The sequence below is a fragment of the Parasteatoda tepidariorum genome, chromosome 6 (genome assembly GCF_982258835.1).
Source record: "Parasteatoda tepidariorum strain Cologne lab strain chromosome 6, Ptep-v5.0, whole genome shotgun sequence".
In the NCBI taxonomy this organism is placed as follows: domain Eukaryota; kingdom Metazoa; phylum Arthropoda; class Arachnida; order Araneae; family Theridiidae; genus Parasteatoda; species Parasteatoda tepidariorum.
In genome coordinates, this window is record NC_141760.1 from 33609927 (window position 1) to 33624989 (window position 15063).

Consider the following 15063-nt stretch of genomic DNA (forward strand, 5'->3'; position numbering starts at 1 on the left):
AAATGTTGTTCAAGGATTTATTTAAAAATTATTTAAGAAAGTGGCAACATTAATATTTTCAAAGAAAAAATAAAATTTAGTTTTCTTAGAGGAAAAGGGCACAAAACTTTAAATGTTTTTTAAAAAAATGTTATGCATTAAATTTGCTATATTTTTTCTCTTGATTTTTAAGACATTTAAATTATATAATATAATTAAATTATGTAATATAATAATTATATTATATAATTAAATTGAGCTAGAAAATACCAAATTAATTCATTTTAAGTTGCAGCTCCTCTAAAGCCAGACATTTTCATGTATTCCTTCTGTGAAAAAGTTGTGAACCCTTACAGTATGGCTGTTAACACTATCCTCTAAAAACTCATAGATGCTATTTAAATCCAATCCATTTTTATAAAGTTGGAATTAACTCTACTTATGTAATACAGAGTACAATAAATAATGGATGTTATTGAGAAAATCTTGATTCATGGAATCTATGTATTTTGTGTTACTTTTAACTTATATTACTTCAAGTAAGATGTACTCAGTAATTATTTTTATTTATTTATAGTCTTGCAAATCAATTAAAATATAATGGCATAAATTAATTTCAGATGATTGCAATGAACCACTCTTAGAAAAGTCCAAAATTTATTCATCAACTTCTATGTCAAGTGATCGTGGACCAGATAAAGGAAGATTAAATGGTTAGTATTTGATTTTTTGATGAATGTATACTGGTTTGTTTATTTATCAATGCAAATGCTTATTATTTATGTTTGAATTTCAAGTTAATTATTTTTATTATGTTCTAATAATGGAATTTCTATTTATTGTAAAGCATTTCTTAAAGGTCTATATGATTGTTTATTTTTAAAAACATGTCAGTATTTACAGTATTAAATTAGTGTTAATTATGCTACTTCGAATGAGGCATTTTCAAGCACATGCATATTTTTGACTGACTGGTTTAGCTTTGTTAGACGAATGAAATAGCAATTTTATAAATATTGTTGATTATTGATTGTGATTTCTTTAAACTAAATCTAAATATTTGTTAAAGAGGGTTTTCTAAAAACCATTTCTGTGGAGTATTTTCTAAATCGTTTAAAACTTTTCTACTTATTTCAACACAGATTGTCATTTTTCTTCTCTTGGAATATTTGAAAAAACTCTTCTCTTTTTTATTTAAATCTAGCTTTAAAGAAGATTCCTATCCTGTTCTTTTTTATGTATGTAAATAAATAAATTATTCGTAAATTAACTTGATATAAATTTATGAACAGGACTTAAGCTTTGAGCGGAGAAAATTGCTGTGAAAACTTACTGCCGAAAAAAATATGTGTTTAAACTTATTGTTTTTTAAGTGTATTGAGCTCAAATGTTAAGGTTATTCAGAAAGTTCCATTTGATTCAGTTTTTAAAAGAATACCTACTGTTATCGACAAATGAATAGGGTATACTTTGAGCTATATAGACTACATCAAGCAAAAAAAAAAAACTATGAAATATTATAGAGAGGTGGAAAACATTTGGAGTTTAGACACTGAGGAGAATTCTTGTTTATAGAACTGAAACTACAATATGTCTATTTCTGTATTTTCATTTGTTCTTTATTCATGTTATTATTTTTTTCTCCTAGCTTTAGCATACCTACTGTTACTTTGATTAATAAATAAATATTTAAATTAAAAAACCCACATTTAAACATGTTATGGTATTTTTTGTGTTTTCTATTAATGTAGTTTCGTTGCTATTGTATTACTGTGACTTAATTATCAATTATATTGGCTGTGGCTTTTAAGTTAAGAGGTTAATTTTACGTGGTTCTGATTTGAAATTTTGTAAATATTGTTATTTAACATATTCTAATGTGCAAAAAAAAATTTTTTTTTCTCCAGTCAGTAGTTTCAGTTTTAGTTTGCATTCTTTGTTTTGTTTTTTTAAATTCTAAATTAAATGATACTGCTCTACACTACATCTCACTACAAACTGAAATATGAGTTTATATTTGTAGATTGTTATATGTGTACTTAAAAATACTAAATTTTAATTTATATTCCATTTTAAATAAAATTTCAACACAATAAAAATGAAATTCACTGTTTAAATAATAATTATGTACTGATAAAATTATAAGTGTTTATAGGTGTAATTCTGATTACTATTACATACTTTGTTAGGATTATTCTCAACTAGTTGAATTTTTATAAGCATTTTTTTTTTTGGGGGGGGGGGTGGTATTAGTAATTTTTTTTAAGAATGATTTTAAATTTTAAAGCTATTTTTTAAATAAATACTTTTTTTTTAAAGCACCTTTAAATGTTCACTTTCTCATAAGTTTTAGTTTGAATTATAGAAAAAAGCTTTCAAATTGTTTATTAATTAATCATTTTTTCTTAGGTTACTTTTTATAAAAAAGATTATGCACAGAGATTATTTTTTGGCATGCCTTTAATTATTTTTATAAACTACAAATTTTTCTCTTATTTTGTTTGATAATGAGAAAGATTTACTTTTTAATCTATGCACATAAATTTGTATACAAGGGTAGTTTAAAAATTGTTGAAGATAAAATGCAGTTATTACATAATATTACATTTAAATAAATTTTAATATTGCATTTTAATGAATTTTTGAGGTGTTTAAAGATTACTCTTTCAAAACTCCAAGTGCTGTTTTCTGAGGGGAAATGCCCTGCCCTTTTTTATTCCTTGGAAGAACTCTATGTATAGTTGTTTGTGTCTATATATATATATGTATGAAATAGTATGTGAAGTAAGTATTTATAAATTTGCTTTATAGTTAGTGAATTAATTACTATAAAAAGTGATACATAGGCTGCTAAATCTGCCAATTTAAATCATTATCTTATTATTTTCGTTTCATTTTAATGTGTAATTAAGTACATTACAAGAAAATTTTATGCCTGACTCTGTTAAAAAATAATAATTTAAAGCATTCAGTAAAATATTATTTACGAAAATATTTTTATGATAAATTGAATTAATCTTTTTAGGAAACGGTGCATGGACTGCTAAGTCTGCTGATTTTAGCCAGTATCTTATAATTGACTTGCGTGATAAACGCAACATTACAGCGATTGCTACTCAGGGCCGACCTTATACCTCAGAGTTTGTGCAAGAATACAGAATTGAATATGGCAATAAGTATCTGGATTACTCAGAATATAAAGATCGGGAGGGCCATACTAGGGTAAAGAAAAGAAACAAGCAAAATAGTCCTTTTAAAATATGTCTTATTGACATTATACTTTTCTAAGCAATGCTTGTCCTCTAGTTTCTAAAATCGCTATTTTTCGTTTCTCCTCCTCTGGGTTTCTCTTCCCTCTAGTAACCACTGGTATTTATTTTAAATACTTTTAAATTTTCTTACTTCTGACTTAAGAGGTTTAATTCGTTTTAACATTTCTTACTTCTTCTAGATGCTTGTAAATTGTAAGTTTCTTGTAATTATTCCGCCTAAAGATGTCATGCAGAAAATCAATCTTTTTCTATGGGTTTCTTTCTTTTTTTTCTGAAATTGCTTTCATTTTTTAAAATAAATTTTTTTCTTTGTGATGTATAAATGATATGTCTAATAAATTAATATTATTTATTTTACAGGTTGTTTATTTAAGCTTTTATTAAGGTGACCTCAGAGTTTTCATTTTTTAAACTTTTTTATGAAAAATGTTTTGATAAGTATATTGGTACTGCTTTTTCAGTGTGAGAATAACATCTGAGACTGATGCAATTTCTTTTTTTAATTCATTTAAGGCTAATCTTGATGGAACTACTGATTATTAATAAAATGTTCCCTAAATTTGACTTTTTTATGAATTTTTAAATTTTGAAAATTAACTTTTTCTTAGGTCTGTACTCATGGACTGCAGGTTATAATGATTATTTTCAATACTTAACTTTTAAATTTCGAAGTAGAAAAATTATTCACCGAATTTCTACACAAGGACATGCTTTTTCTAATGAATTTGTGTCAGAATATTGTGTACAGTTTAGTAATGATGGAGATTCATGGAGAACTTATATTTCTTCTGATGGAGAAATTCAGGTCTGAATATTCTTTTGAAGTCTTTAATGATTCTTACATTTTCTGTTTTGTTCCTTTGTTTCTTTTGAGTTTTTTTCCTATCCTGCTTTTCTGATTTTTATTTCATAATTTTCTGCACTTGATTTAGTATTCAATATTTGCATGAAATTTATGCTTTTTTTGTGGAGGATATGAAAGTTAATTCAAATGTTATTTTGTAATATGAAGCAGCATTGGAAGTTCTACAAAAAGTAACTAATTCATATATCCAGTCTATTGCTAACATAACTGGTCAGATTTAAACAGTAAAGTATGTTTCTGTTAGTGACAGCAATACTGAAATCAAAATATTGCAATGCATTGCCGGAAATATTGATATATCATAGTGAATCACAATTATTTAAATTTTGCTAGATCACATTATTATTTTTTCATTTATTGTTGTTATTAATTATTATTGTCAATTGTTATTGCAGAATTTTCAATCTTGATAATTATCTCAATATACATTACAAAACATAGTATATATGATATAATGTGATAATATGTATCAAAATATCATTGTCGCAAATAATATTCCTATTTTGTGATGTATTACACAACTATAGTTTCTAATGTTTTTGTTTTAAGAGGATCGATACAAATTTAAATATATTCTAAAAAATTCAAATAAATGTATAAATAAAAAACTTCAAAACAGATAAATATTGAATATCAACAATAAAGGAAAAAGCAAAAGGAAAAAAAAACTTTTTCAGCTTCATTCAATTTTTACAGATATCAGTTTCATTAGACTAATATGAAAGTTTTTTATCGATTGTATATTGATTTTTTGATCCCAATCATAAATTATACTGCTGTTATCATGCTTCTCCACAGCTTATTTTCTTGTTTCACTGTTATATTTTTCTGGAATTTGCTGACCTTCTACTTTACTAAATGCATAAAAGTAATAGAGGATAGAATCATAGTTGCTTCTCAATAATTTTTAATTTATGAAAGTTATTGTTTTTTTAATGGAAGTCTTAATAATTAAGTATGCGTATTATAGATTAATTTTAGTTGTTAGTACTAGTTTATGGTCTTTATTTTCTTTATTGTTGTTGCATTTTAGTGTTGTTTCTTTTCTGTTTTTATTTTTATTGTTTTGCATTGCCAATTTCTTTTTGTTGGTTTAAAAATATCCATTTCTATACATTTTTGCACTTCCTGATGTAGTTTTCATTTTATAATATCTAATATGGCATGGACCAATAACTTCTTATATTCACTTAGTGAAATATTTTCATTGTGTTAAAGTTCTTATATGCTTTTGTTCTTTTCCAAACCTTTTTTTTTATAGTAGTTATTACACTTTTTTGTATTTAATTCCTTCCCTTCATTTGTGAAGGAATATTAATCAATATGTGTTTGTATAATTATAAAAACGTTAAGGGTAAAAGGAATAACCCATGTCTTATAAAACTTCTTCTTTTCCTTCCTTCTCTAAATAATTAAAATGAATGAGAATTTTCATTCTTTTCGAGTAATATTTTGCAATTGCTAAACAACAAAAATTTTGCAATAAATTTTCTAGTTTGAAGTATGTAAAAGAAAATATATTTAAAAAAAATATTAATTTGTTTATTTCAAAGTAAAATAAAATATGGGTTAACACTTTTTACTCGTGTAATTTTCTATTAAATTCAAGTTTTAAGTTCAACAAATTTAATTTAATTTTTAGTGCTATTTGAACTAAATGTTATAAGTGGCATAAAAAACAGTAATAAAAAAAGCATTTTGATTAGCTATGCATTATGTTGCAATTTTCTTTATTGTGTATTATTGCTTTACATTATTTTAGAAATTTTTTAAAAATTACAGTTATTAAGGTCAAGTAATTGTTAAAATCCTTCAAATTTAAGAGTTTAAATCTTCTTAATGTACTGAATTGCTATTCAAATGATTGGTTGAAGTATCTGTTTAAGTAGTTTTTAAAATCTAAATAATATCAAAGCTTTTAACCAGTTAAAACTTTAATGTTACAATTTGCTTCATAATTGCTCATTTATAATATTTTTATTGTAAGATACATATTCATTTATTTTTGAAACATACAATTGACTTAAATTCTTTGAATGTTAATCAAATATTTACTTGCTTGAATTATCTTCAAAACTTTGATTTTTATTAAAAACTTAGATTTCAAAACTTAGATATTTATTTTATCAGTCTTAAACTAAATTTCATGACAAGTTGCATTGTACCCAATATGTCTGTTTATTTTAGCTTGAAGTTTCTAATAGTTGTATATCGTGCAATCAATAGTATTTTATTTTTCAATATCTATATCAATGGTAACCAACTCTGGCCCGCAAAGCCTTTTTTTGTGCCCCGCGAACTAAAATATATTAGTTGTCGGTTTTTTTCGGACGATTTCCGTAAAAAATCTATATGGGTTTAAAATACTTTTCTTTCGTTTAAGAAAACCTAATTTCTTTGTTTCTGTGAAATTTAACAAACCAACGATGCGAAAAAATTTATTTCTCGGGTTTTGCACCCAAGAAAATATTTATTCAAATACAAAAATAATCGTGTATGTTGCTCTTTTTTATGTCGTGAACATAATTCAGCATGGGCATATCAGAAATTTTCTCGAAGAAATTCTCATTTGACTTTTTGAAACTGCTCATTTTGGATAAAATTATTAACATTTGTAAATTTTAAAACGCATAAGAGAGGGAATGAATATCATGTTTAATTTAAATTCTTTGAATTGAATATCACATGAGCGGAAAAGAAATATTTTTTTTGTCTCAGATGCTCTAAATTTTTTTTTTTATTGTTGCTATAATTCCTAATAAGTCGAACAAAATGTTAATTCATCACTGAATTAAATTTAAAAGAAACAATATCTTGTCACTAAGTTTCTGATTAAGAGAAGATTCAAAATGATATGTAACAAGCATTATTTGTAATGCTTGTTATTTTGCTTTTTTAAAGTTAAAAAAAAATTTGATAAAAATCTGACAGTAATATTTAATGTTCCTTCAAACATAAAAGAGTCCTATATAAAATTTAGATAAAGTTGCGGCCCGCCATTTGACTGGTGTTTTTAATTGCGGCCACCGGCCACATGTAAGTTGGAAACCCCTGATCTATATGCTGATTATTTATTTATTTTTTGTTAGCTGTTTACTGGGAATGTAGATGGCGATACAATTAAATTGAATAAGTTTGACATGCCAATAATTGCCCAGTGGATAAGAATTAATCCTACAAGATGGAGAGACAGAATTTCTATGCGAGTTGAACTTTATGGCTGCGACTATGGTAAGATAATAAAAGTCGATTAAAATTATGTTTCTGTTTTTTTATATTTTATTGTTTTCATATTTTATTTTATGGATCGTATTTTATGGTATTTCATGGTTATAGTTGAAAATTAGCTAAAATATGCTCTCTATTTTGGTAAAATTTAATAGTATATGTCAGTTAACAACCAAGCAGTCTGAGTCTAAGCTCTCTGATAAAGCGGTCTGAGATAAAAAATATGATTTAATGCATTTGTAAAGCATAATAGCTAATTAAAAAAACATATTTATTAAGCCTTATTTAAAATGTATTCAAAATAAATTTCAATCTTCTCAAGCAAAAGCTAGTCTTGTTCTGTTCTATTAAAGAAAATAAAAATGATATTCACCTGTCACAATTTTGATGTTGGAAATGCAAGTGATCTTGTTTTCTTCATTATTTTGCTACCTCCAGCTTTACTAAATCTTATTATATTTATAATTAATTTAGGATTTCTCATTGATTGAGAAAAAAATATCAGTTTGTATAGTTTCTCTCTTTTTTTAATTTTTATATATTATCTATATTGATTCTGCTAGCTTTTAAAACTTTAACATGTTTTAAAATGCTTAAATTTTTAAAATATTAATAGTTTTCTTTCCAAATGAGAGTTATATTTTCTAATTAGTTACCTAAACAAAATATTGAAATTACGATTGGATTATAAAATCTTTATTTTGTTCATCTTGAATAAGTATTTAAATTCTATATATATTTTTTAAAAATCCATTCTTTAAAAATGTATTAAATTTTTCATGCCTTATGTAAAAAAAATCTAATATGTTTTATTTGTATTAAAATATTTGTTCCTGTTATGTTGTGATTTGAAAAAAATATATTGTTGTAGTTCTAGTTTAGTGTGATATTGAACAAAAATGAAATTAAAAAATCACTGAAAATAGAATGTTTTACTCGAGTTTCATTTCAATTTGAGCATACAAATTCCATAACTTTAATATATATATATGTATATATATATATATATATATATATGTATATATATATATATGTGTGTGTGTGTGTTTGTATGTGTATGTGTATATATATATAATAGTTTTTCCTCCTTCTGCATTAGATTGAGAGATAGACATTTTTGAATTCTGTGTGTAATTTATTTAAGAACAATGAATTAATTTAGATAGTTAATAGTTGCTGTTAAAGGATAATTATAATTTATGTTATATATTTATTCTAGTTAGTGAATCAGTAAACTTTGATGGAAAAAGTTATTTCACCAAAGAGCTTTATTATCCTATTGCCAGTGAATCAGAAATGATGCGCTTCCGATTTCGTACAAATCATGCAGATGGACTTATCTTGTACAGTAGAGGAAGCCAAGGTGATTTCGTTGCGCTTCAACTACTTCACAATAAGCTTCTTTTGAATATTGATTTAGGTATGAAGTTGGATAAAATTTATTTATGTAAAATAACACGGTCTCAACTAATAAAATTTGTTGCACAATGTTAAAAATTATGTGGTTTCTCTAGGAGGAGAAGGCTTAATCACTAGTGTCTCAGTTGGCAGCTTATTAGATGATAACATGTGGCATGATGTTTCCATCATGCGTTCAAATCGTGATATTACATTTACTGTCGACAGAGTTGTAGTTCCAGCCAAAATTAGAGGCGATTTCTTACAGTTGAACATAAAAAGAGAAGTAAGTTGCAAACAAATAGTTTAAAAATAAAAACTGTGCAGGATGTTCGCTCTAGATATAATTTTTTAGAAATATAATATGCATTTGAATTATTTTTATCGTTTTCTTAAAATAATCTTTATTTTCTATTATTATATTTCTGTATGCAATATAAAGTCCTTTTTTCGATTGTTAATTCTCTGGAAGAATCTTGTCATTTTTTAAAGGAAAAAAAATGTGCATCTGAAATGAATTCTTACTTATTTATATTACTATCTTGTAATTTTATATGAATGATTTGACATTTTTTTTTTCCTAACATTAAATGGAGCAAGAAAAATGCTTATCTTCATCATTAAAAAAAAAAGGGAGAAAATTTATAGAAGAGGAGAAATCTTTTTTTAATCATTTACATCAATTTTAATAAAAATCTTACTGAATGTTATTTAATCACTAACAAAACCTTATAGCACAAAAATTGACCTTAGTCATTTTTTTATAGTTTCAATTTTGTTTTTAAGGTAATACTCATGGTCTTATTTTCTTGATGTTCTTAACAGAATTGTATATCTAAAAACATTATACTTTGACTTAAAATTCCATAAAAAAAATAAAAAAAACAGTAATGGTAAGAATATTTTAGGAAAATGTATTAACTATTTAATTTGATGTCTTAATTTGAATAATTTTGATTCAAATCATCAAATTTTGTATTTAATTTATGCTATAATTCCTCATATTTTTTCTAATTCTTAGTTTTGTAAAAAGAAATATGTATAATATTATGCACTGAATGAAAAAAATATTTTATGCATGAAAAGAAAGAAATATTTTTTTCTGATTTAGAATGATACTTATCCATTTTGAGGACATAAATTTTTGAAACCAAACTTTTATCAAATATAAGTCAAATTTTTTCATATTTAGAATCAAATTATTCCTCTTCAAAGTTCCTAATTTTTTCATGGGTTTCCATTCTTTCCATTATGATTCTTTATTGACCTAACTTACTTTTTTTTTAAAGAAGTAATTTAATTTTAGAAATTTCAAATTTCAGCATTTTTCTGACTGATTTTGTGTCAACTTCAAATTAATATAAAAAAATGAAATGTGAGAAATAAAAGGTGAATTATTTATCCAAAATATCCAGCTTCAATTTACGGATTCTTTTGTCTAAAGAATGTCTGTTGTTTTATATTTATCTTGTTTTTAATGATTTTATTCCGAATTAATAAAAATTTAATATTTTATTCTGCATATTATTTGTTTATAGATTAATGTTGGAGGTATTTCTAACTTCAATAATGATGGAATAATGGTTCATGATAATTTTACTGGATGTATAGAGAACTTATTTTTTAACAATACCAATTTTATATCTGAATTAAAAGAGAAAAAAAGAGACTATCAGCAGTATGGAGACTTAACTTATACATGTCTGGTAAGATTTTACTTTGTTTAACTGTAATCATATTTGATTTTAGCATTATTTTTATTCTTTGTAATCACGTTTCTAATTTATATTTAATTTTATATCATTGATACAGTAGCATCTAAAGATCAAATATTTGTTACTATATAGGCATCATGATAACAACCTGTAAAAAAAGTTACATACACATTTATTGTTATTATTTTTTAAAAAAAAGCATTTAACATGTTAAAATTTAGTATTTATTCTTGTAATATGGTGTAAAAGATCAAACCTTTTAGTTGATTAAATATTTATCTTTTATGAATAACTAGGTATATTCACTGCTGACCATAAAAATTTCTATTCATAAAGCACATTGCTTTATAGATATTACACTTTAAATGTCCAACTGACTTAAAAGTTTTACTTATGTTCTTGTTTATTATATTAAACTGTTACAATTTCTTATAGCTTAATGTTAATGTATCTTTATATTGATATTGCTCTTTAAATACTGTATTATAAAAAAAGGGGGGGGGAGAGTACTACTTTTATGCTACACTGGTGGACATGGTTAAATAATTTTTTATTGTATAGCAAAGTTTTTTTTACAATTCACTTCTAGAATCTTAAGTATCCTTAATACTATAAGGTTAGAGGTAGAAGTAAATTTTTTTTTACATTACTACACTATGTTCTCAATAATTTGTATCTATACAGATATTGGAAATACAGGTATAAATAAAAAAATAAATGAAAGATGTTTGATGCCATTGTAAATCCTCATAGTTTTTTTAGTAATTTTTTTTCAGCAGTCATTTATGGATTATCACATAATTTTGAAATCTCAATATTTTAATGGGAGATTACGATGAGGGATTGTGCCATTCATTAATCTCTTTTTTAATGGGCTCAATTCATGACAATTCAGTTGTAAATTCACACAGTTTTGTCACTCGCTTTTTCGAGGGTTATTATAAAAGATTTCTACATGGTTTCATAAAAACCTGGTATTAATGTTAATATTGCAACATAAAGTTAAAATTCTGTATCTGAGCATTTAATAATTTTTTTTAAGGTGCCAATTCCAGAGTAAATTCGTGTGGTGTTATTTATGTTTTTAAAACTTCAATATTTTCAGTTGTATTACGACCCCTTATTTTTTATTCATCTCCCTTTGGAAGGTTAGATTCGTAATGAATCAAGTATAAATTTGGCTGGTTTTGTCAATAAATTTTTTTTGGCAGTTAATGCTATGTACTTTTACATGGTTTTTAAAATCCTGATACTATTCGTGTGATAGTAATGCATCACAAGAATTTTAATTTGTAATAATAATAATAGTAATTTGACTATGCATTTCAGTAATCACTTTTTGACTCACTCTGTTTTTAGGGATTTCGTCGTGTATCCATGTGACTTTGACCATACCTTTCTTAACAGCCATTGCTACATATTTCTGTCTTGTTTTTAAAATCAATAAGATGCGAATTTCTGTTTCCTCCCTCAAATTTGTATGATTAATCACACCTCTAGTTAAAATTTAGCTTATTTTATTTTAGTTGCAAGTTGAAAAAGTTGTCCAGTTTTCTTAAGCTTCCAGATTTTAGAAATCTGATATTTTGATCTTACACTGTATATTTTTCAAAGTTTTATATGTTTTGCAAATGAGTGACTTTTGAAAACTTTTTTCTTAAAATAAACTAGAATGTTACTTTCATATTTCTGAGGTACACTTAACATTGTGTAGGTTTATGTATTTGGTTAAGAATTAGTTTTTTTGAAAATAAATTTTTCATCAAGAAGGAATCTGTCTGCAATATAAATCATATTTATTTTTTTGAGATTTCTTATTTTGATTTTTATGTACTTTTTAGTATGAGCAAGTAATTCCTGTTACATTCCTAACATCTGAGGCCCACTTAAAGCTGTCTGGGTATAAGCAGTCCATAATGAATTGCTCATTTGACTTTCGCACATTTACGGATGATGGATTGCTGCTGTATAATAAATTTTCTCAAGAAGGATTTGTTAAGGTAAAACTCCTTATTTTTTAAATTTTAAGGTTAAGAAAAAAGAAAGGAAAAGAAAGAGTATGCTGTTTTTTCAATTCTTTTTTTTTTTAGTTGAATTATTTTTAGGTATTTGGAGAAAACTGCTTCTTTGTTGTCATCAACTTCTTTTGTCCTAATTTCCATTAAAATAAAGTGTTTATTTATTTTTTTTTTGGTTTGGTGTAATTATTTTTTTATGAATAAAATGTACAATAATTTCCGGTGGACACGCCGCGTCGCCGTACAGGCCACACCCACGGAAAATATCGCTAAAAATTTCAATTTTCATCTTAAAGGCCCCACTTTCGTTTTTTTTCCTCGATCGATCATCGATTTTTATAAAATATCACATACATGAAAATACACTTAAAAAATAATAATCTTTAAAACATAAACTCTATACTTAGAAAACAGTTATTGATAAATCTTTTTTTATATATACTTTTATTATAGAAAGAAAAAATTGAGAATGATACTTACTTACAGAAGAATCATGTATAACCAATCAAAATCGTAAGTTGAGAAAGTGTGCTCGATAAAAAATAAACTGATCACAAAATCAAAATAAATCACCATTTTTTAAATTTACTTTTCAAATATTTCTGATCATATATTTATTCAAAACCATCACAATTGTATTCTTCACTGTCAGAACAAAACAAACATTGTAAATCATTATCTAGCTCATTTTCTATGTCATCTTCATCATCTGACATCAAGGAAAGAACATCTTTCATGCTAAAGTGCCTAGCGGTAAGATTAAAGAAAGAGAAGGAAATGTATGAATGGAATTCTGTAGAACAAGTAGGGGGAACGAACTAAAGAGTTTAAAGAGAGCAGTGTAATATGTTAAAATACATACGGCCCCCCTTCCCACGCTAGGTCACCTTATTCCAGGTGCAACCAGGCAGAATAACTATTACATTCACTAGTTACAATAGTAACGGTCAAATGTAACCGCAGCCTTTGAAATGTAGATTCTTCAGTGACCTTCAACCTTCAGTAAAGAAAATGAATAGTTAAAAAGAAAATGAATAGTTAAAAAGAAAATGAAGTGTTAAAAAGAAAGTTAATGATCACAGCAGTCATAGGAGGGGCGGAACTTGCGGAAGGATTCAATGATGTCCAAAATATTTATGACATCGACAGCCCAACATAAATTTAGTGTGAAACACTTCTCTCTCCTCTTCGGAATGTGAAATTTGGAAGGGAGATATAAAATGTTTTGTTCTTTCTCCCTTTAACCCCCTGTTATCATTAGCACAAAACATCTCTTTTTGAATAAATCCAACGTGATTGAAAAATTATCATGTATGGCTTGGGACAAATGAATTTTTTGTATAGGCTGCACATCGAGACAAAAACTTTTAAACACATATAGGCCGTGGCCTATCTACCGGAAATTGCTGTAGTAGAAATTAAATCATTTCTAAATTGTGTTGAATTTTCCACTGCAACTAATTTAGTACCACTTACTTGCTGCTTTTTCAGAACTTGGTAGAAAATTACCTAATAGGTAAAATAATATTAATAAGTACATATTGAAATAAAGTAATAAAACATGAATATGGCTTTGAATGAATATGTCTTTTGTTACAATAATAAACCTGATAAAGTGAAACCCAAGGCTTTTTTTAATGGACTCTAAATTTTGTTATAACTGCTTCAGTGTGTAATTGTATTAAGAGAAAGCCACCTATTTCAAAACATTTCTTAAAACATTAGCACAAGAAAAACCTTAATATTTAATAGTGCTAATAAAAAATACAGAAAATAGCCATTCTTAAAAGTATAGATTTGTATTTTTAAATAAAGGTAATGCGAAATTTATATCCTGACCATGGACTAACACTAATCAAAACCCCTGATCAATTAAGCCCTGCTTATGTTAAAATACTAATTTAATTTAAAACTGTTTGATTGTTTTCAAAACTTTTTCTAGATCTTTTTAGAGCTTCTTTAGAAAATATTTTGCCCTTATAAAATATATTTTATTTATCATTATCAGAACAGAAGGTAAACAGAATATAAGTTTAAAGATTTATATCAAATTCATGGTATAAAAGTAATCAAGTTTATAAAAATTGAGGTTATCGTTAATATCGGTTTAATAAATAAAAGTTATGATAGTGATATAAATTAAACTATAGTGCTATTTCTCTAATTAATATTCCTGTCTTATGTTCATGATAAATAAAATGCGATTTGTAAATAATATCTGTAGCAGTTGTTATTTGTAATTAGCATAGGTAAAAAGAAAATTAGTTTAGAAATAACTTATTCATATTAAATTTATAGTGCAAAGTTATTCAAATTATATTTAGATGTACAATTTAAAGTGCAATTTCATTCTCATTATTAGTATACTTGGAACTTACTAATGATATCAAGTTGTCATTTTCATTGTATTCTTAAATAGCAATTGCTTAACTTTATTGCAATTGCTTCTCATTTAATTTTTCACTTTTTGCTTAGGTTTTCCTTGACAAAGGTAAAATTAAGATAGAATTACAGAGCGAAAATACACCTAAAGTTGTAACAGAAGCCTCTGAGAGTAAGTAAAAATACAAATGAGGTTTATTTTTTCT

General features: G+C 25.5%; 1 protein-coding gene across 3 annotated transcripts in view; it reads left to right on the top strand.

The window, feature by feature from the left end:
• Nrx-IV (neurexin-4) overlaps positions 1-15063 on the top strand; it is a 39440-nt gene that overhangs the window by 1253 nt on the left and 23124 nt on the right. The window contains exons 2-9 of one of the 3 annotated variants that reach the window (XM_087165625.1): positions 600-692; positions 3005-3201; positions 7206-7347; positions 8564-8764; positions 8859-9028; positions 10281-10448; positions 12299-12457; positions 14951-15029. In XM_087165625.1, the coding sequence (XP_087021751.1) occupies positions 600-692; positions 3005-3201; positions 7206-7347; positions 8564-8764; positions 8859-9028; positions 10281-10448; positions 12299-12457; positions 14951-15029 (1209 nt within the window). Of the gene's footprint in view, positions 1-599; positions 693-3004; positions 3202-3859; positions 4057-7205; positions 7348-8563; positions 8765-8858; positions 9029-10280; positions 10449-12298; positions 12458-14950; positions 15030-15063 lie in introns of those variants that run through there. The other 2 variants (XM_043042082.3, XM_043042083.3) reach the window with 2 other exon arrangements.